The 27,039-nt window shown below is 38.4% G+C and overlaps 1 protein-coding gene across 5 annotated transcripts in view; it reads left to right on the top strand.

The window, feature by feature from the left end:
• Window positions 1-2,923: 2,923 nt before the first annotated feature.
• Window positions 2,924-27,039, top strand: part of palld (palladin, cytoskeletal associated protein) — a 99,920-nt gene continuing 75,804 nt past the window's right edge. For 2 of the 5 annotated variants that reach the window (XM_053242147.1, XM_034313616.2), the window contains exons 1-2: window positions 2,924-3,181; window positions 5,001-6,014. In XM_053242147.1, the coding sequence (XP_053098122.1) occupies window positions 5,002-6,014 (1,013 nt within the window). In that variant the 5' untranslated portion in view covers window positions 2,924-3,181; window position 5,001. Of the gene's footprint in view, window positions 3,182-3,634; window positions 3,700-5,000; window positions 6,015-27,039 lie in introns of all 5 variants that reach the window. The other 3 variants (XM_026946840.3, XM_034313617.2, XM_053242146.1) reach the window with 2 other exon arrangements.

Below are 27,039 nucleotides of genomic sequence, written 5' to 3'. Positions count from 1 at the left end.
AAAAATACTGCATTAATCATTTAGGAATTACAGCCATTTTTTTACAGAGTCCCTCCATTTTCACATACTCAGAAGTAACTGGACAATTGACTGATAATTAGTTTCATGGCTAGGTGTGGCCTGTTTCCTCGTTATTTCATGACAAATTAAGGAGCTAAAAGGTCTGAAGTTGATTCCAAGTGTTTAAATTGCATTTGGTAGCTGTTCATGGGAACTCTCACTTCAACAAAATAGACTTCATGTGAAAACTATAATGAATGTCCTGTTTGCACAATTGCACTATTTGTCCATGTAGTACACAGTTATAGAAGGAATTATTTATAATCACACTATCTGGTGTCACCCAGATGAGGTTGGGTTCCCTTTTGAGTCTGGTTCCTCTCAAGGTTTCTTCCTCATATCCTCTCTGGCAGTTTTTCCTCACCACTTTCGCCTCTGGCTTGCTCATTAACAAAGGTCATAAAATTTATATCCTGAATTTATATATTTCTGTAAAGCTGCTCCATTGTTAAAAGTGCTATACAAATAAAATTGAATTAAAGGGCTGGGAAAGCATCTCAAGGGAGGAAACTCAGCATTTGGTGATGTCCATGGGTTCCACATTTCAGGCAGGCATTGACTGCAAAGGATTTGCATCCAAGTATTAAAAATAATCATTATATTTTGTATTATGTATTTTGTATTATATTATGTTGGTTTGTCCAATTACGCTTGAGCCTGTGAAAATGGAGGAACTCTGCAAAAAATGGATGTGTTTGTGATAGAGACTCTTAAGCACTTCTGTAAGTCGCTCTGGATAAGGGTGTCTGCTAAGTGCTGTGAACGTAATAAAAATAAGCAGTTTAAATTCCACAGTATATTCCATTTATAAAAGTGGAGTAATCCATGCAAACTACATGATTTGAAGTTGAAGTTGAGGTTTACATTAGTTACTCTTCTTATGTGTAAATTTACACACACACAGGAGCACGAGTAGGATATGAATGTTTTTTCGAAAGTACAGGATTTTCATGAATACCAAATGTCTTCTGTAAACACAAATCGTACTAATGATTTACGACTAAATCCGTTCATATCCAGCCTGATAAATGAGGCCCATTATACCATTGCAAGTAGTGTTTGTGACATAACACACAGTGTTAGTCTGTGATCTTGGTCAAGCTGTGATAAACCTCTCATGGTAAACATTCCTCTGTATCCAGTCAGAATGGCTTAACTGTAATCAGTGGATTGTTGGGAAACGGGAATAGCTCCGAGCTGTCAGACATTCAGCAGCGAATATGATAAGGGCCCTTAAATAGAGCCTTGCTGCTTCTCTCAGACTCACACAGACCCCGCAGTCACTTTCAAACACCTCTGCAACGAGTCAGCCATCATTAAACAGCAGACGGGCTCCCATTTCCCCTTCTAAGTTTAAAAACTGCCTTCATGTCAGTCAGCGCAAAGTCAAATTGGAGAAAGAACCACTGGCTTTGAGTGTAACAGAATGCCAAAGAGGATATTTAAAGGAGGCAGGTGAAGTGAGATTAAATAGACAATAAGAAAATAAGAATACGAAATAAGAAAAAGAAAGGTAGTTATATAATGTTATACCGTTATATAGTTATATATATATATATATATATATATATATATATATATATATATATATATATATATATATGTTTTGTGTTTGTGCTGTGCTAAAAGCAGTGTGTCGTGTCAGGCTTGTATCAGTATTTTATAAATGAGCCACTGATGCGATGTTATATTCAGCGTGTGATTTTATGACTGGCCCACACGGATATCTGTTTTAACTCTCTCTAGGTTTTGTTCACCAACCATGTGTTTATTTTATAGCTATATAAGATTTATGGAAATAGACACACAAGACTAAGTTATGCTTATGGCAGGTGTGAGTGCAACTAGCAATGTGGCTAACATTTCTGTATTTACAAAGTCATTTCTTAAAACTTTGCCACATTTTTTACTCTCAGGTCAAAATGACTTCATATAATTTCTGTAATACAGTTAATTGATTTGTAGCTTCATATTAGAAATTCAGGTGTTGCTTAGTGTTCTAGTTTTAAGAAAAAATTTAAAATAGATCAGAACATCAGGGTTAGTCATCTCTGTTTAAGTGACAGCATGATGCAAACCAGAAAGGAAATGACTCTGTATTGAATGATTTAATTCGGAAAGGTTCAAACGACCCTGCTGTGTCTTACGAAATAATCAGGAAATAATGTAAAAGCTGAGACCAAATGTAATGGACTAATTAGCTTTATTTCAGAATTTCAGCTCAACACATTGGATAATTTCCGATATTATGTCTTACTGTATTGTGATAATAAATGCAGAACTCGATAGCTAAACAATGTCATTAACTAACTAGATCCAAAATATATTACTATTTTGTTTTCAGGTTGTTTCATTAGTTTAACCATACTGGCATTGATAAAAGCAAATATTCAGCTTTACTGTATTTGACATTACTGTATATGTTTTTTTTAAATTTGGAATGCAACATCATTTTAAACCTCACAAGTCACAATGCTTTGTCAATTCAGGTTCTGTTGGAACTGGAAAGTTATCGCAACTAAAAACATAGATTTACTCTTTGCTTTTATGAGGAATAACATATGCATTTGAACATATGTGTAACCCCTTAAAGTTACAACTTCAATTCTGCATCTTGCAGCACATTTTTCAATATCTACTATAAATTACACAACAGCTATTGTTAAAAGAAATGGGAAAGCTATGTTTTTGCAGGTTTTTAGGTGTGTGCATATGAGTTTATGGCTGAAAAATACACTGCTGTCTTCTGTAAACAGGACAGCATTTCTGTGATGTTAGAGGTAAGGAGCTACCTCCCTCTTGCTTCCTCTCTATCCTTTCCTTTCCCTCTCTCTGGCTGTGAAACCTGAGCCAGTGGGCCAAATATAGCGGCGCCGGGTGAGCGGTCAGGGCTCAGGACAGGTGGGACGGCAGGCCACCCTCAGCCACTGCGCAGCACGCTGACCAGCTCACTGTAAAACACTCCAACTAGACTGCAGAAAACAGGAGAAAGAGAGAAAAAACCCAAGAGATATACACTAGTGGGGAAAAATCCTCTGTTTTACCTCACTGACAGACGTCAACTTCAGAAAAACTGGACTCAGACAAAGTGGGACAGAAGTGTGTGGAAAAATACTTGAAGGTAAAAAGAAGGATATTTCCAGCTTTTAAGTCAAATACTAACAAGATAAAGGTTTCAGGTTTGTTATTTTATCACGGAATTATATTCAACTGTAATCTCTAATTCTACTGAATGACTGATAGGCCTTTTTTTTTTTTTTTTTACATGATTAATAGATGTTTTAATTTGTTTGGCTGCAACTTTAATAAATGCATTATGGGTGTGTATTAAGCTAGAACTATTTAAATATTCACATGTTGTTTTTTTAATCCATTGTGCCATAGATGAAAGAAAGAACAACACCAGACAATTTGTCAGTGTTGGCTTTTAGCATGTTATTTAGGTGTTGTTGATCTGTTTTTGCATTCCGCACTGAATTATTAAGTAATTCCACAGAGATGCTTACATTTCCATTTAAATAATAGGATCAGGGCTTAAAAAGTGTGGGTGTGTGTGTGTTTGTTTTATCTGTAGGAGTGTAAGAGTTTGAAGCTGTGAAACGTACCTCTCAGGGATTAAAAATAACAGCTGGCCTCCAGGTCGCCATGACGGAGAGAATGTCACACCATCACACACACACACACACACACACACACACACACACACACACACAATTAACCCCTGGGCTTGTATTAATCAGACTTCTTAGAATCAGATGTCTGATCAGTGGAAAGCTGCTGTAGGATCCGTATCTTACTCTTAAAATAAGAGTATAAGAGAGAAATAAGAGTAACTATAGTAACAGTGTGATTGTTTTAGGACACTTGCTCAGATCCTGATCTATATATTTAGGGCAAGCGGTAACTGGAAAGCCACTTGAGTATCATATAAACTCATCTTTGAACTTTGAACATAAAAACTTTGGAAACTGTGCACTATTTTTGACAGCTGTGCACAGCAATACACAACTAAGTTCATACATATATGAATACATGATGCAAGTTCTCTCAGAGACTTGATATGTTTGGGAAAGAGACAGTTACCTTTCCGACACTGTTTCAGTTTCATACTAATGTTTCTCCAACTGTAGGATGGAGGTATTTTTTTGCACAAATTATTGATTTGGAATGTAACAGAATTATTTACTGTGACATATAATTGGATTTTTTCTTCTTTTCTTCTTCTTTCTGTTATTATTATTATGTAGATCTTAATATTATTATTATGTAATCTTATTCGATTATTCCATTGGCCATAGTTAATTATTTTTGTACCGCATTCCAGTAATTAATGTTTATTCATATTAAATGAATGAAATGTCAGTTGATATGTTAATTCAATACCATGACAGTGAAGTATATTAAAATGTTTTCAAACATTTTGATTGAAGTTATTGCATGGGAGAGTGACATTGTTATGCTAAATATTTTATAGTGAATATATAGTGAATGATCATCATGCAACCTTTGCATTTTTTAGACAGTTAGAGCTGTATATTATGCACAATCACAAATTGTCAACCTTTCCAAAGTGGAATTTAGATGCAGTATTGGAAAGGATTGTCCTGACCAGTGATGCATTCATTATTTCAAGGAAAATGAAATAATAGATCATGTGATGGGATGATGTTAAGAGAGAGAATGATCAGGCATAGTGTTCCATGCCATTGATACACAGTTGGACTCATAGAGATATTTAGTTAATACCCATCAGCTGTCCCCAAGGAATGTCTGAGTCACTGTAGAACAACTGCCCTCGAATGGTCTCAGAGTGTGTTTGTATACAGTGTCTGCTGGACACTCTGAGACCAACTCATATAAGAATATAAAAGGTATTTATTTTTATGTTCAAATTTATACATTTACATTGGTTTGTGTGTCTGTGTTGTTGTCCACTGTAGGATGCAGGATGGGAGCTGGAATGACACACTCCCCCGTTCAGTGCTTCTAAAGGAAGCATGTCCTCCAGGGGGTGTATCTCAGGATGGGGATAGGGGCATGTTTTTGGAGGCGTCCTCAGATGGCAAAGTTTACCTGGCGGAGTTCGAGGGAGGGGATGGGGACTTTCTGGAACTCTCTGCCTTCCTAAGTCAGGATGAGATTAACCGCAGTCTGGACCTGGCTCGAGAGGCCATGAGTGATGCAGGTGATCCCTGTGATGTCTCTGATATGCCACTTCCTGCCTCTTTACCCAAAGAAATTGAGCCAGCACTCCACTCCTCACCCTCTCCCCTAAACTCCACCCCTCAGCATTTAACCGCAACAGAGAATCAGCCTCTTCATTTGCAAACCAAAGGCACCACACTACAGAATTCTGTTGCAATGGCATCATCAAATCCAGCTGAAGCTACATCTGTCAAGGTTACATCCAGTCAGAGCGTTCAGCTCAACAGACCCACTCAGGCCCATACAGGCCCTGAACCCCCAGCCTACCAGAAGTCCAGTGTGCCAGTGTACAAGCAGGAGCGTCCCCGGTTGGTCCATGGAGGTCTGGAGGTCAATGAGCGAGCAGCTTCCACCACTGAGTTCTGCAGCCGGGCTGCCACCTTCATTGAGGAGCTCTCCTCTATTTTTAAAGGGTCTAGCCGTTTTGATCACCAGGAAGATGATGACTCCTCCTCGCCTGACAGTGGTTACCTCTCCCCAAAGAGCCATAAATTGGCAATGCAGCAGGCTCGGTCCTCTTCATCATGTGCATCTTTTTCTCCAGAGGTGCAGCAAGAAGCTGCTCTTGAAGGCAAGACAGGGATGGAGTCGGAAATAGACGGGAATGAGCATCAAGTTGGTGAGATCAGTATGGATGGGTCAATGGCTCCTCCTCGGTTCACCCAGAAGCTGAGGAGCCAAGAGGTAGCAGAGGGGAGTCCCATTACTCTAGAATGCAGGGTTAAAGGGAACCCCCAGCCATTGGTCAGGTAAGTACAGCTCTATCATGTTGTTGCTTGATGCTGGAAAGAAATCTTTCCAAAAAGTTTGCGGTCAGCAAGCAATAAAATAAGGACTTTTTAAAACACGTTTTTATGACAATGGTAACCATTTGGTTTATGTACCTAATGGAAAATCCTGCAGGTATAACTAGTAAACATGCAATCCATCAAACCCTGCCTGCTATTCATCAGCATACCTGATATGCTGTTGACTGCCAATGAGATTACCATTTGGCTAGACGTGCTATGAAACAACTGTGGCTCAGTGGTTGAACAGCAGGACCAACAATTTCTCCTGCCACTACTGGAAGGTGCTGTCGCAAACATCTATTTTTAGAGTGAACGTTGCAAGGCAGTTAAGCCCCTCTTGGTCCTGTTCCTGACCTATTCCCCTTGAAGGAAGTCTGAAGAGCTAAACAATTTGAAAATGGTCCCCATTCACTCATATTCAAACAAAAGTGAAATTGGCTTTTAAGAATTTAAGTAATAGTTTCGAAAGCACTTCTTAATCGACTGTTTGATGGGTTAAATACAGTATGTACAACAACTGTAGATATGCACAAAAAAAACATTCCATTGTCTTGATTAAATCCATTTGCAATTTGAAAAAGGTAGCAGAAATGGATGTCTTTCAAATGGCGTGGACTTAGTCACGGAGATGTCATTGCCTATTGTCTTCTTGTCATTAAAAGCAAAGCAGACTAAAAATATAGCTCACTTTATTTAGCTGAAGTCAAACCTAACATTACTCTGGGTCAATAGTAATAGCAAAATTACAATGACTCTTGTGATTCATGCTTTTCTACCAGTGATGAAAGATTAGGTTTAAAGGTTTAAAATATGGTTAATGTATGTGAGTGCAAGCATGTCTGTGTGTTTGTGTGTGTGTGTGTGTATGTGAGGTGAAACAGACAGAGACAGATTTGCTAGTACAACTGCAACTTGAGAAATGATTTCCATCTTGTGGACATTTGAACCAATCCAGAAAATAGCGTAAACTGTAACACATTTAGCGTTGCTGCCTCACAGCTCCAGGTTCAATCATGAGCTCAAGGGACTCTCTGTGTGGAGAGCATGTGCATGTTCTCCCCATGTCAGCATGATTTAGATCAATTGCTCCTGGGTGTGAATGAGCGTATGAATGTGTGTGTGTGTGTGTGTGTGTGTGTGTGCAAGGTGCCCTGCAATAGGATAGGATAGGACCAGGATAAACCAGTTATTGAATGTGAGTGAGTGAGTGTAATACATTTAGATGTGCTTATAGAGAAACAAGATGTGCACAAGGTAATGCACAGAACAATCAAAATACATTTTCAGTAAGGCTCAGATGTAACATACTAAACAATTTTGATTGGTGAGTAGTGAGCATAATTTTGTAAATAATTAATAAATACATTTATTCTGCAAAAAATATCTTCCAACTAGAAAGAGGAAACAGCAGGTAGCTAGAACTGTCCAATAGTCATGTGACTAAATCAATTGCTTTGCTTTGCTTATCAGTTGGTTGATGGGAAATTAATGAGTTGTTAAGTGGCTAAGATTTGAGTAAGAAAATATAGTCAAAATGTTATTTTTAAGATAAAAGCAAGGATAACACCAACATTTTGGTCCGAAATTGATTGATTTTATCTACCAGATGTTTAGTTGGCACAGACTCAACCTGGCACACCCAGGGCCATGCCAGTGTCTCAATGCTGAATATGTTGTGGTGGCATTTTACATTCAGATCTCTTATGAAGACAAAGAACTCTATCAGTATGGAGTGCAGTGACAGAGTCCACTGGAAATATTCTAGAAGTCAAGCATGTTGTTGTACACTTTGGTTGTTTAAATGTGTCTGGAAAATTTCAGTTTTCTGAGATTTCAGTGATGATGCATAGTAGATATAAACAGGCATGTGGTTGACTCTAAGTTAGTACCTATCTCAGTTTTACTCATTGATTCCTCTTCAGTAACCGGTTTACCCTGGTCAGGGTTGTGGTGGATCCACAGCGTATCTCAGGATCTCTGGGCATTAGGCAGGAATACACCCCAGATGGGTCACCAGTCCATTGCAGGGCACAATGCATATGCATTCACATAAATACATTCACAGGGCCATTTTAGTGTAGCCATTCCACCTACTGGCATGTTTTTGGGAGGTGGGAGGAAAACAGAGAACCCAGAGGAAACCCACAGGGAGAACATGCACAAAAACTCCACACAGACAGTAACCTGAGGTCAGGATTGGTTAGTAGCAGTTCAGAATATTACAATGTCTGAAAATTTCTTCTATGATGGTGTGTTGGTGACAGTAGAAGTTGCAGTGCTTCCCAACTGCAGTCCTGAGAACCACATTTTTCTCTACACATCTCCACCTGGTCTCCAGGACCAGGATTGGGAGTCATTACTGTACTCATTGCCCATTGTACAGTGTGGTAAGGTTGATGAAATAGAATATTTAATATTATTATTATTCCCAGTGGATGTACAGCCAAATGCTAAAAAACTGAAATTGAATGACTATGAGTAACACACGGCTAGAGGTGAATGAGTTTCTGAAGCTCTTTTGGCCAGAGGTATTGCAGGTCCTGAGATTACTTGGTAAAAGATATACTGGAGATTGTACCATGGTTGGTATGTTGGATCACTGAGATGTGGTGATCTCAGTGATCAATATAGCTGGTGATGTGAGAGTTGCAAAATGTACAGATGAAAAAAAAAAACACAGTAGTGCCGGAGAGCTACGATCTCTCTCTCCCTCTTTCTCTCTCTCGCTCTCGCTCTCACACACATTCTGCAATTGAGTGTCAGTATAAATAGGTTGCCCCTAACCATGTTAGCCATGTCATGACTTGACGCATTCCCCTCCACTCTGTCCTCTCCACCTCTCCACACCTTCTTGGGTAATATGTAAGGAGAGGAGCTGAAGGTAAGATTTAACTGTTGATATGTAAACTGTGTGATGTGACAGAACAGATACAGAGTCTGATACTGCTCTTTATTGAGGGTGAGAATCACTCAAACTCACCACAGAGCACATGTGGTGTGAAATAGCATGTGTTGAATGCCATTTAATGTTAAAAGACACCTAGAGTATGCTTGCTCTTCCCTTACCCGGTGGGCTAATCTGTCTTTAGACAGCAGTGCCCGCTTATGGTGCTGCCCAAAGCACATAAACAATTGATCAGTGGGTTATTAATATAAGGCGTCATCAATACCTTTGGCAGAATTCTATGTTCAGTTACAGCGTAGTACAATATGAACCCCAGTTCCCAACACAGACACTAGCCAACCGTCAGGTCTGTCAGTGATATTAACAACGGACAGAACCATGGTCTCTTTGGCCAGAATGGGGATATCAACAACACTGGTTGGTTACATAATCTGTTGGATACACTGTAGTTTCATCCACAGTAGTGGTAGCTTCAGAAAATCATACAACTGTAGATTTGTAGATTAGTAGATCAGGTGCTAATGCTTCCTGCCCAAAGCATTTGTATCTGCCCTCTTTGTGAACCACATTGGACAGTTCGTGACAGTCTGTCTGCTCGTACAAAGTTCAGCTCCTGCTCTTCTGTAGGTGTTCCACATTAGCTGAACCACCACCTTGTAAATTTGCCATCCCTGTGACACAGGAGACATAGCGCATCCACTATCTGACTGAATGGGCTCATTAGGTTGGCAGCTCTTAAGACAGAAGCATCTGTCCACTTCCAGAATTTCCTTTCCGCATGAGATCTTGTGCCCCCTTGGTGGGTGACGTAAAACCCCAGCGTGATGTTGTCAGGCTACACTAGTATGTGTGACTCTTTTAGGAGTTCCTAAAAATATTGCAGCACTAGCCACATTGATTTCACTTAAAGGATATTAATATGCTAATGCCAAGGTATTTAGACTTTTTACTCTCGTGTTTATGCACAATGCCCCTTCAGCCTTGCTGCAAGCATCAGTTGGTACAGTATCACTCTTTACTGGGAGAAAACACCTAAGGGTGAAATGGCTGACAGGTGCTGAGCATTCAGGAAACATCAAAACGACCTGTCGTGCAACACACCCGGTTTCACTACTGGAATTGCAATAAGCAATAGCATCACAGCCAAGTGTAGAAAGCCTGCATATGGGCGATTTGTGGCCACTCATGGCTGCGTTTATAACTGAGATGACCCTGTGTTCCATCGAAAAGACTAGCATTCATGCCTCACGCCATTGAACAGTCCACATAGGAGTCAAGGGAGTCTTTGTTGTTAAACTTTAGTCATAGCACTTCCACATGAAAGACCAGGAGCTTTTACTGGCTCAACATGGGCTGTTGGGATTGTCCAGCCAGACGCCATTCGTCCAAATAAAGGAGTACACCCAGGTGAATGTACAGTAAATGAAATGTGGAAATGCATTTTTCATATCTATGGTCAGAAGCAATCATGGTTGTGTGTTCTTCTGGTGTTCTGATATGCCTAGCTGATGAAACGGCACTTGTATTAAGAGGCTTCTTAGACATAGAACAGTGTGGACTCTGCCAGATGTTCTGCTCCATGTACTTTCTCTGTTGCACGTTTCTGTAGTATAGTCAGTTGACATGGGTCTTGCCCCTTTTGTTTGTGTTGGCTGACAACGAATTCCTAGCTACTATGTATTTTCAAATATGATGCTGAGATGCCTCAGTATTTTGCCTCAGTAAGTGTGGTCACACTCTTACATGACACAAATCATTTTATTTTGTTTGGGTTGCACGGCTGCACTTACATGTACACTGTGCTACATCCTGTGTAACTTCACCCATATGGTTTCTGAAACCCATCTTCTCTGGAATGATGTGTTGGTTACATATGTTTCATTCTTGATTGAATTTGTCTTTTTATGCAAATCATTAAGGTGTGCAAACTGGTATTGGCAATTGATTGTATTGTATAGTATTGGTATTGGCATTGAGTTGACAGATTCTCATTCAGGGTTTTTTTGTCCAAGCTGGAGATTTTCACCATTTCTCTGTGTGCAATAGTAGTGTTGTGCTGCATGATCAGGCTGCACATTTGGGCAAACCATGCAACCGAACCAATCTTTAGTGATGGCATAAAAAGCATCTAGAGGTAGCCTGCTTTGTTTCGGACTGACGATCGTGAGTAGACTGAGGATGTCAGTAAATGTTTAAATGAAAAATGACAAATTTATGTCAGGCATATAGAAAAAATTAAGTGGTATTACTTGGTCCATGAATGCTCAAAGAGGATTGAATAGACAGTTACTGGTCTCTAGATGGCACTGCCGTCTTTCAAATTAGAAGATCAAGCCCAGTGTTGTGTTCTCTATTGGAGTCCTTCTCTGGTGTAGTTCAGAATAGCACATTTATACATATATGTTTGTATATATACATATAATGTATACCAAAGTATCTCATACTGTAGGAGCATTAAAGTCAGGAATAGAGAAAATTGCATCACAGGTTTTGCTCAGGTTTAACACTGAGAAAGCACAGAGAAAGCATAGTACACATACAATTTCATTGGTTGTAGTGGATACATTTTTGTTATCTGAACATTTCTGACATTGTTATAGTGTTTTCTGTTATGTGTGATTGCTAAGTGTAATGAGGAAGAAAAGTGCTTAATTTTATATAAGTTATTAGATTGAATGGACAGACATAGTAATTTGAAAAGTTCTGGTGATGTTCTTTCAGAAACTACTGCAGCTTAAATACTGAAGGTTTCGGAGAATTACCACAAAAGTACTTGAAGTACTGGTTTAGCCTTTTGTTCCTTGCACAGTGTATCTGTTTTTAATTATTCAGCACCACATTTTAATACTAAAAAAGGTCATGTTTTATTCCTCTGTGATACTGGTTTAGAGATCTAGCATTTGAACATGCCGTACTGTTCGAACACTCGATGTGCTAGTGGATGAACAGAACAGGAGGCAACTTTAGAGTCCTGAGAGAAAGAAATAGAATCCATGGTCTCAGGCCTGAGTTTATTTAAAGGAAATATGTATAAATAAAGATTGATAAACACAGCAAGGCTTCTGTTCTCCATTATACATGGTGTCTGAGATAAAGCTCACAAACATGCTCTCTCTCTCTCTCTCTCTCTCTCTCCTGATCATCCTGAAATTCTCTAGAATCATAGACTCCCAGGGTGGAAGCGCAGTTTAAATAAGGAAGTAAAGGAAGACAGAAGACATTACAGGCCGTTAATTGTCACTTTGTTCATGAGAAGAGCAGAGAATAACATACTGACTAGGAGGTCATATCTAATTAAAGGCTTATGGTCTACACCAAAAAATATTTTCAACAGGAAATCCCAGTTAAGGATGTACTTAATGTAAAATATTAAGCCAAATCTGAGTCTGAGAAGAAGTGGCGCTTATATATTATAAGTTCCTTATATCAATAAAAATGGTGGGCTTCAATAGTTTGTGAAGTAAAAACACAAAGCAGATTTCTCTCTTGCCTTCACTGAGTTCAAAAGTACCACCATTACCATGGGTTTTTGGTGGACATCTTGTGTACTAACCACTAATTTCACACTCCCTGGTCTAAAATATCATATAATTTGCATCAGAAACTCTCATGGAAGAGGCTGCTGCTGTTCTGTGTATCAGTATGGGGTGCACATTCCTGTGCATTGATGTGATTTATCATTTGAAAACCATGTAGTTTTGCAAATTTCCCACCAAAACTAACTTTCCATGAGATTGTTATATGTCTTACATACAGTCCAATTACAACTATTATATACGACTTAGCCTATTACACTGTGACATAAAATAAATACCGTAAAAGTAGTTGGACCCCAAATAATTTTTGGTCCGTCCCACTATACACACATTAAAATTCTATATGAATATAATTAATATTTTTTTCTATAAAATTGTACCAGTAATATTATTTGTTGAATGTAATTGCAATGTTATTTTTGAAGATATTTTGTATTAACTTATTTCTTTTAATAAAAAAAGTAGTATTAGCTTGTGACTGGTGAAAATGTATGTGCCACCCTTTCACCAACATCTGCCACAGGACCGCTATGGGGTGAAACAAACACAAAACAATAAATACAGTCAGACTGCTGCAGAAATCTCATATCTCTTCACTCAGGGTGTAAAGTTTGTGTGTTACTTGTATGCTTTTAATGATTTTTTATTGCCCTTTGTAACTTTGGTAACCCGTTTTCTTTAATCGGATGTTTAAGGAAGGAAGTTCCATCATGAGAATCTTTTTTTCCTCCATAGGAAACATAAATACTTAAATTCAATTGTCAATATTTTTACAAAGCAAAACAAAAAAACAAAAAGATTCAGTTGAAAGCTGAATGCTGTTAGAAAAAAATATTGCTAAATTCCCATTCAGCATGCGGTCCCAAGTTAGCTAACTATCTAAATCCACTATATATGAATACTACTAAGCACTATACAAATAAAATTGAATTTAATTGAATACTAACAAATCAGTAACAAATGTTAACAGAATAGTCATAATAGTAAAAATAATACATGATACAAACATATATATATACTTCCAACTTGGAAATTATCCACATAATTTTTTTTTTTTTTTAATAAAGGTCATTATTCCTTTACAAATGTGCTGATATAAGCTAAATATAACCTGATATAATAAATAAAATATAAAAAAAAATAAATATACACTAAATGTCTAAATCCTGTGAATGTTTTCTTAGGCAGCCTACAGCATACCAGACAAGCCTCAACCATGGAGGTAACGTTAAGGAACTAGTACTTAGACTATCATTTACCACAGCTGTAAGTAATAGCTGGGTGACAGTTTTTAATAATATGAAGCTCTCTTGCTCTTTGAAATGAAACACTGTTAGTTTGTTCTTATGTGGGGCCCAAAGAATATTATGATGGATGACCTCTTCCTAATCTTTAAAACACGAAGCCCAGTCATTTGCAGGTGTGGAGAGATTGTGTTATGTTAGCTATGGGCTTGTTGTGGGGCCGAGGAGGGGTGTGTGTCCTGGAATTATGGGTTTATGGGGAAGTTACTATACATTAATGCCAGAGTGGTATGCACACTGGTGTTCTGGGAAACTGATTTTGTGTTCCTTCCTCTTGGCTGGTCAAGATACTGAATGGGAGGGCTAAAAAAAATTCTTCTACTATCTTGACGTTACTATTATGAAACCATTATAGTTGAGCCCTATAGAGGTCTCAACACTGACACTAAACTATTACACACATACATAAGAACATACTCATCAACAGATATGCTACACCATTCATCACTGGAATTAAGTGTTTCAAGTCTGTAATCCTGCTGTGTTTCTTCTGAACTGTAAGCATGGTAAACAGAAAAGCTGCACTTGCTGTAAGCCAGCTCTTCCTTTTAAACCATACAAAACTTACAGTTCTGTCATTTATCCCTTCATGTAATTTGTACCTTGGAAAATGTTTGCTTAGAAATCTATTAACTTCTATTTCTCCTCCAAAGGTATCTTGAAAAATCGGTCGTTGAGAAAGTAGTCCAGATTGTTCACGTTTATTACACCACTATTGTAACTCTTAGACACTGCTGATGACGCTATTGATGTGACTCTAAAGCAGGCTTTAATTAATAAACCCAAATGCACATAAAATCTAGCGGGTGTTTCACACTGTGTAATCACCTGACATGACTGGTTGTGTGAATCTACAGTCCGGGCTACAAAGAAATCAGCCTCCATTGTGTACCATACTGTGCATTTTTACTTATGACAGTTGGTGGTGCTATTGTTCTTGGTTCCAAAAATGAAAAGCAGATCCACTTTAAACTGTTTTTAACAACAAAAAGACATGTGGATGCCAAAAATTGAGCCTATTATTTTTATGTATAATTTCCTTCAAACAGAGGGAGGGCTTTGCCCTGCTGTCCTTTTATACCAGATACTAGAATCTGTGTGATTCTGTAAAGCTACAGAAAGAGAAATATTTTATTTGTTTACCTTCTGTATAAATGTGACTATCTGCAATTATTGTGATAATGTATGTATCCGCAATTTATTGTGCATGTATGTATGCATGTATGTGTATGTGTGTATCCATGCATTTTGGATGTGTACGTGTGTATCCATGCATTCCATGTTGTATTTTACATCTGTTCCTTGGCTTAATTTTCCCTCAGGTCCTACATTAGAATCCTCCCTTTAGGAAAATAATCATTATAATAATTTATTACAGTAAAGCAATAAACCCATAAATCTCATTTACTCGGTTGGCAAATGACCTAGACAACTGTGCCATACACATACACACCAATATGGGGCAATAAATGCCACTGTTAATTGCCTTGAAACCTCAGCTGCTACTTATAAAAGCAATTGAAAGTGAATGCCTAGAAAATAATTGACCTAAAAGGTCTTGAGGCCAGCATGCAATAACACACTCCATTGCTTTGAACGCTATGTGCTTATTTAATCACATTTCTCATTAGTTATACCACAGCATATTGGAACCAGTTCAATTTCATATTGAGTGGAATTAGATTTGATCCATGCATCTTCCTGCATTTATGACATGTGTGGCAGTGCAGAGGCCCTAAAATTACTCATCTTGGTCACATGGGTCAAGATTTTAAAATGCTAATTTTAAATACTAAATACTAAAACAGCATAACTTGCTGAATAATAGCAACCGAGATAAAAACAAAACATAACAAACCACACCATATTATCTCATTATATTGGCATTTATTACATTCTATAATAAATGTATAATGAAAGACAATATGACACACATAATAAAAAAAGGAATATAATTAAAATGTTAGCAATTCAACTAATAAGTTGATTAATAACTAATAAGTGACTAAACACTTCTTAGAATCAAACTTTTAGCTACAAATTTCTAGCTATATAATATACTGCAAAGGCAGTGGCATTGAGCACATTTCATTGCTAAACACACGTCCAAATTTGCAAACAATCAAAGACTGATCCATTACCCAGGTCTGACTTAGGCTACATAGCCTTCTGCTTTGCTGCATGATTTCCCAATGAGGTATAATGCTGCATTCGATTTACGTAATGACGAAATTTTCAACCTCTATACATTCAGTGTACAACATGGACGCCTCCATGTTTGTCTTTTGTTAGCAAGAAGCTAGCAAGCTAACTGTGATATCTGATGTATATTTCCTCCTCAAAACAGTGAACTGTATAGTCAGTGTTATAGATGTAACAAGTGAATATGTCTGTATGTTGATTGAGCCACTTATATACACATTATAACTCATGAAAAGGTAAGAAGTGCTACTTTTTTGCCGATGATGCTGTCAGCAGACATGTTGATTTGACATCACTACCTGAACTCATAGTTGAGAAGACTACTCCAAGTTCATGAGTAGGAATTTTGAGTTTTCCTTGTTGGAGGTCATAAATTACAAGTTTCGATCTCTAGTTGAATGCAACATAATACTACAAATACAGCGTAACAACATGCATACAGTTAAAAGTCAGTCCAAATGATTTTAATAAACAATAATCTTATCATCTTCACATTGCTAATGGAGAGTCATTGGAACTTTATAGTTAGATTACTATTAAAAGTGCCCACAAGATCAGCCATAACAGTAAAACCACTGACAGGTGATGTGAATAACATTGATTATGTTTTTACACTGGCATCTGCCAAGGGGGGGGATATATTAGGCAGCAAGTGAACAGTCAGTTCTCAAAGTTGATGTGTCGGAAGCAGGAAAAATGGACTAGCATAAGGATCTGAGCGACTTTGACAAGTGCCAAATTGTGATGGCTAGATGACTGGGTCAGAGCATCTCCAAAACAGCAGGTCTTGTGGGGTGTCACTGGTATGCAGTGGTTAGTACCTACCAAAAGTGGTCGAAGGAAGGACAACCAGTAAACCGGCAACAGGGTCATGGGCACCCAAGGCTCACTGATGCATGTGGGGAGCGAAGGCGAGCCTGTCTGATCTGATCCCACAATTCCTGCCACACTGCAGAAATTGTTCAGGAATGGTTTGAGGAACATGACAAAGAGTTCAAGGTGATGACTTGGCCTCCAAATTCCCCAGATCTCAATCCGATCGAGCATCTGTGGGATGTGATGGACAAACAAGTCCGATCCATGTAGGCCCCACCTCGCAACTTATAGGACTTAAAGGATCTGCTGCTAACGTCTAACGATACCACAGCACACCTTCAGAGGTCTTGTGGAGTCCATGCCTCGATGGGTCAGAGCTGTTTTGGCAGCACAAGCGGAACCTACAAAATATTAGGGAGGTGGTTTTAATGTTATGGCTGACTGATGTATATATAATGTATACTTGCTATTATTATGAAATTTATGTTATTGTAACAGCCAAGGGAGGCCCAAGTCTGTGTTAATGCCCATGGTACTGGGTTGGGTACATATGGGTGTGATGGTCAGGTGTCCACAAACTTTTGGCCATATGGTGTATATGCACAGATTTCAGATTAGCTGCAGGCATTTAGATCCCATCTAGAGATGGGTGTGAGGATAAGCTCAGTGTCCAGGATTCACATCTGATTATGTGCAGTAAGACACACACACTTACAACCATGCAAATAAGCAACAGGCAGACACACAGCAGGAGGAAACATTTCCCATTATTGTAAAGCTAATTGGAAACAAAGTGAAGAGGAAGATCTGCTTCTCCTTTGAAGAAAACATGTGAATTCCCTGACCGCATGTACACATGCTTTTGTGTGTGAGTGTATCATATGTGTCTTCATTATTTTCCTTTAATGGTTCCTCCCCATTTTATCGCTCATTTCCCTTGAGCAAAGTCTTTGATGGGGTTGCCAGGTCTTAGCAGGAGATTCCCGTCTCGCTTCTAAAAATGCTTCATGCCATTGCTCGTGGTTAACAAGATAGGATAGTCATGCCAAGATTTCCCACAACACACACACACACACACACACATACACACACACACTTACACTTGTAATTCTACCTTTATGAGGTTTTCCTGACGATTTGTGTATTAACATAGCTGAATAATGACCCAAATCTCACCCTACACTTAACATAAACACACACACAAGCAAACAAAGTACACCATACACACCACAGTGACATTGATGAGAGCACTAATCATTCTATAGCTAACTACTTTCACCTTTACTAGCAGTATTTTTTTGAAGCAACGCTACTTTTTGTGTTAAAATGTAAGGTTCACAGACATTTTTTTATTGAAATGCATGTACATAATTAGTAAATACACGGTATACTGGTCAGCAGATCCACTTCCAGTACGTCACCAACAATATACTCCTTTGTCAAATCACTGGATGTGTGAATTTACACAGTACTTTTCAACTGTATAACTCATGATTTTAACTGTTAATGATTTGAGGGTTTTGTTTTTTGGCTGTAATGTAAAGAACGTGATCATGTGGCACGACCGGTATGTTGCCTGTATCTTGTGACTGTAAAGGACAAAAGAATTGTGTACACAATTGTATGCTTTCCCCCTCACTGATTTCTGACTTTGAGTTGTGCCTGGGTGGTTACAGAAAATTATGTGTTAGAATAAAATTACAGACTCCTTCAAAGAGTGTGTGTGGCGCTGTAATAGTGTCCTGAATCCAGCACCAGCAGTCTAGTCATTCTCAGTCTGATTATTGAGGACCTTCCTTATGTTTAAATTTGTGTTTTTCCCAAATTAATCACACCTGACTCATGAAAGGCTTGATATGATATGAGAATAAGACAACAAGCTGATTCAGGTTTGTTAGAACAGAGATGGTCAGACATTCAGCAAAGTGCTAGAGCGCATCATCTGAAAAAAAAACTGAGGGGGTCAGATCTAAGCTAAGCAGTTATACTGCCTTCAAGATGTTCATATTTCATTCTGACCTGATAAGGATTTATGTTGAGGGCTTAGCATGGACAACTAAGTTATTATTATAAAATTTAATTTATTATAATTACGTAGGTGCCAACCAATCACAATTCATGGCTATTCGTGCCTCTTTAAGGAGTTACACTGCAAATAATGTCATCTTAGCAAGTAAAAACATCTTGAATTTAGTCAAATGTATCTAGCATTTCTATTATAAGATTATAATAAACCAAATAGAAATATTTAAACCTATTTCTAAACATAAATGATTAAAATTAGCAAAAGTATCTGCCAATAGAACAAGTTTGAAATGTCTATAACTAGGTTTAATAATCTTATATGTAGCTTATTGTGATTTTATAATAGGAAATATGATTATTATGATTTAATAGGAAATATGATTGACTATATTCGAAAATATATTTCCAATTGATATGATGCTGTAGTGTTTGTAATAAGTGTAGCTGTAACGTTTTTAGATCAGTGCCTTGTCTCTTGTAAATCAATATTCGAGAACTCTATATGTGAAGAAAACTCCTAATGTAGAAAAAAGTCCTAATGAACAGAAAGCGCCATCACGTTCCAAGTTTCAGGTTTTATGGTAAAGCAAGTGCATAAAGAGTGCTGTGAGCATCTTGTGCTACTCTTGCACACTCCTACAAAGACACAGTGCAAAAAGTATAAATAAACTCTTAACTAATACAAACAGATAACATACTGTATACATACAGACAAAAGACAGAGAGAAAATTATAAATGTACTCTAAACTAGTAAAAACAATAATGAACTGCAAACATTTTACAAATAATATTAAACTGTAAATACAAGCGCGACATTCCTTGTGAGTTGCAGTTTGCTTTTTGAGTCAAAATTTTACAAATAAAAGCAACACAAGCAATTATAAAACTGCCATTGTCAAGGTACAAAGTAAATAGCACAGCAGACAGAGTATTATTGCGGATATCGAAGTCAATTCTCTGAAAATGTCTAGAATGTTATGTGGGAAATACAATGATTCTGTACAGCTAGTATTGTACATGCAAGCTCTACATGTAACTCAATCTATGATGAGTTCTATGATTGAGATCCTTGGAATTTGGCTATCTGACTAGATAAACAACTAACTCTGCCAAAATGGCGGCTCACCCATAGGACACAGTGTCATGACATCACATCCCAAGCCTTGTACCGTCATCACCGTCATCACGCTCAGCCCCTTCCCTCTCACTCAGAGCGCACCAGTAACTCAGTAAAGTTTTAAGTTTTAAGTAAGATGATTAGGTACTGTTTTTATACAATGTAGTTACAAGAGATATTATCACAGCTTAATCTTGTAGAAGAAACTGTCACATAATTTACATATCACACACAAACCACCATTTTCTGAAGTGCACTAAAAACCGCTCTTTGAATTATCACTTTTTTTTTTAAACAAAAACCCTCGAAGAACCACTTTTTCTAAAAGTGTAAGCCAGCAGCAGTAATTACAAGATTAACCGCGCTACTGAATCCAGCAGAGAAATGTCTTCCACATTACTCTGTAAATTCTTGTAATATGCACAAATAGCAGAGCCATGCGTTAGTTTCTCTCTCTCTCACATACACACACCCATCCACCCACACACACACACACACACACACATGTTCTGTTCTCCCAAAATGGCATGATGTCATACTAAATGCAGCAAAATGCACTCAAAGCTACCCATAGAGCAAGGTTATTTAAAGAGCTTAGGATTTGAACGCATCTCTAATGGCCCTGCCTCTGAAGTTTCTGAGAAATGGCTGCCTTCTGTGTTTGCTTACCTGCTTTTGTTTGGTTAGCGGTGGCTCAAAATGGTGACATCATGTCAAAAGCATTGGTTTAATAACAGTTCTGGTGGTTTGGGTTTTTTTCTTCCTGTGTATGTTTGTGCTTGTTTTTAGCTGTTTCTCCTGGTACCGTGTGATCCTCAGTATAGAGGATCTGTAGCGTCTGTGAATCAGCTGTATCTGCTGTACAATTCTTCACTGAAAATATGAAAGCTCAGCTTTTCTGTAGTAAGTGCTTAAATTCCTTATTTTTCGAAGGCATAGTTTTCCTTCTAAGCATCTAAAACTTTTGCACAGTACTGTATACTTATAAGTCTTGCCAGATGATCCACAGAGTTTTGAAACACTTGCAAAGTGTCTAGCCAACATTATTATCTAAATGAATGAGAATTACTGTAAACTGAAGACAAAACAGATATTTAAAGGGTTGGCACTAAAACCAAAAAAAAGAGAAAATTCTCACTGGGAGTAGAAAATCTGGCATAGTTTATAAGCCAGAAGCAAAAAGCACAGATTGTAGGTATGATCCTCGAGTCAAGTCAAGTGGCTTTATTGTCATTTCAACCATATACAGCTGGTTCCTCCAGGACCATGGTGCTACATAAAACAACAAAGAGCTACATGAAACTACACAGAACTAAATAAAAACTACACAGACCTACACAGGACTACATAAAGTGCACGTGTGCAAACAGCACAAGATAGTACAACAATTACTAAACAGGACAATAGGCACAGTAAAGGACGGTGCAGCGCCGACCAGTACATAGTTCTTGTGTGGAATAAGGTGCAAACATATATAATCCAATATAATTACAATATAATAAATGTTGTAAATGTAAACATAACATACTAATTAGCAGCAAAAATACAGGTGGTCAATACAGTATTTTGTTTACGGTGTTTTAGCAGCAATTTAAGAAGGAATAGAGAGAGAACTGCTTTCTTTCGTCTAAAATAGTCAGGATGTAGATCTATCCTTGCTCTAGGAGATGCCGATAAACTGGTTCCATGCTTTTGTGTTCTGTAGAGTAGATTACTGTAATTCATTATTCACTAGACAGCCTGGAGACACTATTCACAAAGTATAACATATACAAAATGCAGCTGCCAGAATGGCAACAAGAAAGAATGGTTTGTTTTCTGTCTTTTAGAATTGATTGGTCTCATGGTACAATGGTACAGCTTAGCAGCTTAGATTCTGTACAAGCTGTCCAAGAGCCTCTCTTAAGCAGGACCCTTGACTACTTATCTTTCATTTAGTGTTAGTGTTCTGCTAAAAGCAGCCAAATAAATGTAAAGATTTTCTGGAATGTTATTTACTTGATTCTCAGTCACATATATATATATATATATATATATATATATATATATATATATATATATATATAAATTCTTTTAATATTTATAGAATTAGCCATCAGTCAGGCTCCATCTGTCCACATCTATTCCTTTGTATTAATCATTTTATTGTCGTGTAAAGCTACTGTTACTACTACTACAACTTCTACTGCTACTGTTACTGCTACTGCTAGTATTATTTCTACTGCTACTCATACTACTTCTAATGTTACTGTTACTCTGCTACTCCTACTGCTTCTACTACTTCTACTGCTGCTGCTACCGGTACTACAACTGCTACTACCACTACTACTATATATATATACTCAAATATACTCATATATACATTACAGCACAGTGAAATTCTTTTCTTCACATATCCCAGCTTGTTAGGAAGCTGGGGTCAGAGCGCAGGGTCAGCCATAATACGGCACGCCTGGAGCAGAGACGGTTACGGGCCTTCTCAAGGCAGCTTGGTGGTGCTGAGGTTTGAATCCCCTGATCAGTAAACCAGAGCCTTAACCGTTGAGCCACCACTGCCCTACTACTACTACTACTAATAATAATCCAAAATGTGTTATATTGTAAACCAGAACCTTTTTTCCATCATGTTGCCAGTTACATAGAACACATGATAACTTCTGCTGATTCATATTAAATGAGTTGCTGACACCAGAGTTAACTGATGGGGAAAACGAATCAGCATTATAAACAGCTCTGAGCACAGACTTACACAAACTCTAAGAATCGCTGACACATGCATGATGTCATTGTTTTATCTTCATGCAGGTGTAGACTTGCCCCTGGGTGGAATCTAGATATGAATACATTCATACAGGTGCACAGTTTTTCTATAGACGCAGCAGCTGTTTGTCACCAGGTTAGCAGGTGACAGTGTACCAATTACCTCACAAAATACATTATGTCCAGAATACATTATGAAATTCAAAGAAAGAAAAATATATTTTTCTTTCTTTGTACATATTATGAAAATACTGAAAACTAAGAGCAATAATTTTAACAAGTATATTATAATATTTATGATATTATAATCTAACAGTTTTCTTAACCAAATACTGTAATATTTGCACTGTTTTCTAATGTCTTTTAGACAGTGTACAGTTGTAGTTATCATGTTGTACTGAATATTTTGTTGTACAGCTTTCATACTGTGACTTCTTCACACCATTACACTCCTAATATTATTCCTGAATACCACAAAAACCTCAAATTATGACCCTTTGACTTGTAATTGGCCCTACCACACAGTGGAAACCTCCAAGGAAGACCAAAAGCTAAGCTAAAAGCAATGTGTATTGTGCAGGGCGGAAACACTCGAAAGATTGCTTTGATTACAGTTGATTGCTATGACGTAACCCTTAGCAACGTGGAAGATTGTGTTGTTGTGGGGTTGTTTAGGCAGAGCCTGTGGTGTTATGGGAAACACAATGAGATACCTGAGGAATTATTAACACCCAATAAGAAACACACGAGAGTGCGGGTGAGTTAAGAACAAAAAATGCACAATAAAAAGGAGGAAAAAAAACAGAAACCAAACAGAATAAATACCCGAAGTGCAATCAGAAGAAAACAGGGCTCAGGAATGCACACCTATAAAAGTGGCAACACCTTGCAAGGAGCTATTGAAAACCCAGAGGTATATTTAGGCTATAGCATAGAACAGTTTGCAGGTGCTAGGTGGTCAAATGTAGTTATACATTAAGGAGAGCATGATAGAACACCTTCTTCAATGAGCAATTGGGTTGAGGGCAGGATCCTTTCCTAGCATCCAGCACCACTCAGGGTCCTTCTGCTGTGGATATATTGAATTTTCCCCCTCTTCCAGCAGCACAAATTGAGGATGGTGAAGACTCTATAAGCTGGGGGTCCATCCACTTCCAGTAGAGGGAGTGGGTAGATGGAGTCCGTGGACTTGGGATCATTGGTCTTAACATGGAAAAGTGGAAAGTAGTGTGTGAAGTACTGAAGGGGAAATTATAACCTGTAAGCTACTTGGCTGATTCAGCTTTGGGCTGTGTTTATGCTTTCTGGTGTTGGACAGATTCTTCAAGCTTCCTTTTTGGATATTACACCATTTTAATTCCTAGTTAGTAGCTGCCAATTTATGTAGTTCCCCCATTGCACAGCAAGTATTAATCAGAGAAGATGAGAGATACACTATATGGCCAAAAGTTTGTGGACACCTGACCATCACACCCATATGTGATTTTTCTCCAAACTGTTGCCACAAAGTTGGAAGCACACAATTGTATAGAATGTCTTTGTGTGCTGTAGCTTTACAATTTCCCTTCACTGGAACTACAGTAAGAGACTCAAACCTGTTCCAGCATGACAATGCCCCTGTGCACAAAGCGAGCTCCATGAAGACATGGTGTGTGAAGGTTGGAGTGGAAGAACTCGAGTGTCCTGCACAGAGTCCTGACCTCAACCCCACTGAACACCTTTGGGATGAACTGGAACACTGACTGAACCCCAGACCTCCTCACCAACATCAGTGCCTGATCTTACTAATGCTCCTGTAGCTGAATGATCACAAATCCCCACAGCCACGCTCCAACATCTAGTGGAAAGCCTTCCCAGAAGAGTGGAGCTTATTATAAGAGCAAAGGGAGGACCAGCTCCATATTAATGCCCATGATTTTGGAATGAGATGTTCAACAAGCACATATGAGTGTGATGATAGGGTCTCCACAAACATTTGGGTATTTGGTTACTTTTTTTTTAATTCAACATAATGTTTTACATACTTACATGTCTTCATGGAGCTGGCTTTGTGCACAGGGGCATTGTCATGCTGGAACAGGTTTGGGCCTCTTAGTTCCAGTGAAGGGAAATTGAAATGCTACAGCATACAAAGACATTCTATACAGTTGTGTGCTTCCAACTTTGTGGCAACAGTTTGGGGAAGAACCACATATGGGTGAAGGACAGGTGTCCACATACTTCTGGCCATAGAAGTCCTTTAGCTGAAGAACTGTGTGCCCATCTCAATATGCCGGGGTTGCATGCACTTTCTTTGACCTACACATTGTTAGAAATGTCACGTAGGAAGAGTGAAGCTGCTGGGACAAGTCAGTGGAGCAGTGGGACAGAAAACCTTGGCTTTTCTCACTCTTTGTTATATTTCTCTGGAAGTGCGACTCAGAGGATAGATGGGCAAACCAGAGCTGGAGGTTATGACAGAAATGGCTGCAGGTGTTTTGGTGGATTTGGTTCAGTGGTAGTGATTTCTGTAAACCGAAACAAAGGTTCTCAATGGAATAACAAGTCAAGTCAAAATCATGGGAAAATACAGAGCAGGCAAACAAGTCTAAGACAATCAAAGACAAAAACAAAAACATAACCAGACAAAGTACACACCGGAAAGGCAATCATCTCATAGATGCATGACTATGAAAAAGCCAACCCTTGCAAGGATCTATTGACAAGCTTAGCCTATATAACCTGTAATTATATCATGTGATGACTTGCAGGTGAGCGTTGGCGATTAGAAAGCCGGGTAGCCAGCTGTGTGTAGGTGTTTCCGCAAGAGGGCATGACAATAACAGGACAGGCATGATCCATTCTTACACAAAGAGAAACAAGGATGATTGCATTAATACAGAAGTTCTATTGAAGGAATCAAAAGGAAAGCATACAGTAGGAGAATGCAGACAGGATGGTGGAACAAGAGAGAAGAAGGGACGAGTTTCAAGATCCTGATCACAGGGAGAAGCAAAACTGTAGTTCTGCAGTTCACAAAACTGTGTGAAATAGTGGTGAGGTGTGTTTGCATGACAGCTATACTGCTGATGAGGGGAGTTTGTGTGTGCCTAGGGTTTAGACTACGTGCCAATACCATTCCTAAAGTATGTACAAACTCTCAAATTCACACAACATATACATGTTAAACAACCCCATATACCATCCTGACTCTGACTCAGATACACACTCATCCACTCAGACAGCATTCGTCTGCGTAAAGAGCACGGTGGTGCTAACAGGCAAAGATGTCGAACTGATGACAAAACACACACACACACACACACACAACCAGACGAGATAATATGTGAGCTAATATCTAATATTTTGTATAACAAAAGGATAGCTTTGCAGACTGAGCACTAAAATAAAGCAAGTGCTCCTATAGAGAATACGAACCCTATTTGGACTTTTTTACAGTATTTTTAAAAGTACAGAAAGTAACAGGAGTACATAATTATGTTTAACCTGGTTACAGTTAACCTGATATTTAAAAAATAATACATTTTGAAAAGAACTGGATCCCAGCTGTTTATATGAAACACAAATTGCATCTGAGGGTTATGTCTGCATTAGTGTGTGTGTTGAAAGTTTAATCCGGAGGTCATCACTGTTAGAACAGCAAAAAGCCCAGTGCAGAATTGACAGCTACAGTGTTGAATTAACACATGCATTGTTTATATTTGTTCGTCTAAACACAGAAAGACAGTAGGTGTGATGGAGACCAGTGTAACTGGGGATTTGTCTGAATGATATTCTAGACTTTTCTCTGTTCATCCACACTGTATCCAACACAGAGTGTTTGGAGTGAATACCCTCCCTTTCTGACGCAGCTTTTCTGTTTTTCATGCCAGTGTGAAAGCCCAGGTCAAAACGCACACACACACACACACACACACACACACACACACACACACACACGTGTATGTATGTCTACTGACTCAGTGCTAACTCTGTAGCAGATAACTAGTTAGAATGAACAGCATTGTAATGTACTGTATGTAAGGAACACACACACACACACTCACACACACACACACACACACACACACAAACATCCAGATGAGGTAGATTCAGAACATGTTTCAGTTTGGTAGCTAGATGCACTTGTCTATGGGTTGAATTCTTGTTTTTGTGCCAAGAGTCAGACTAAAAGATTAAGCTCTTTACTTACACATGTGTTAGATACTGCAAAACATGTCATACACACATTGGCAAGGATGCGAAAAGGCGCTTTTATTGGGGCTGTTGGAATTTTAAGCAGCATCCATGTGGCATAAGCGCTGACGTCACACCTGA

The sequence above is a fragment of the Pangasianodon hypophthalmus genome, chromosome 19 (assembly GCF_027358585.1).
Source record: "Pangasianodon hypophthalmus isolate fPanHyp1 chromosome 19, fPanHyp1.pri, whole genome shotgun sequence".
Lineage (NCBI taxonomy): Eukaryota > Metazoa > Chordata > Actinopteri > Siluriformes > Pangasiidae > Pangasianodon > Pangasianodon hypophthalmus.
This window is presented reverse-complemented; position numbering and strand designations above follow the sequence as displayed.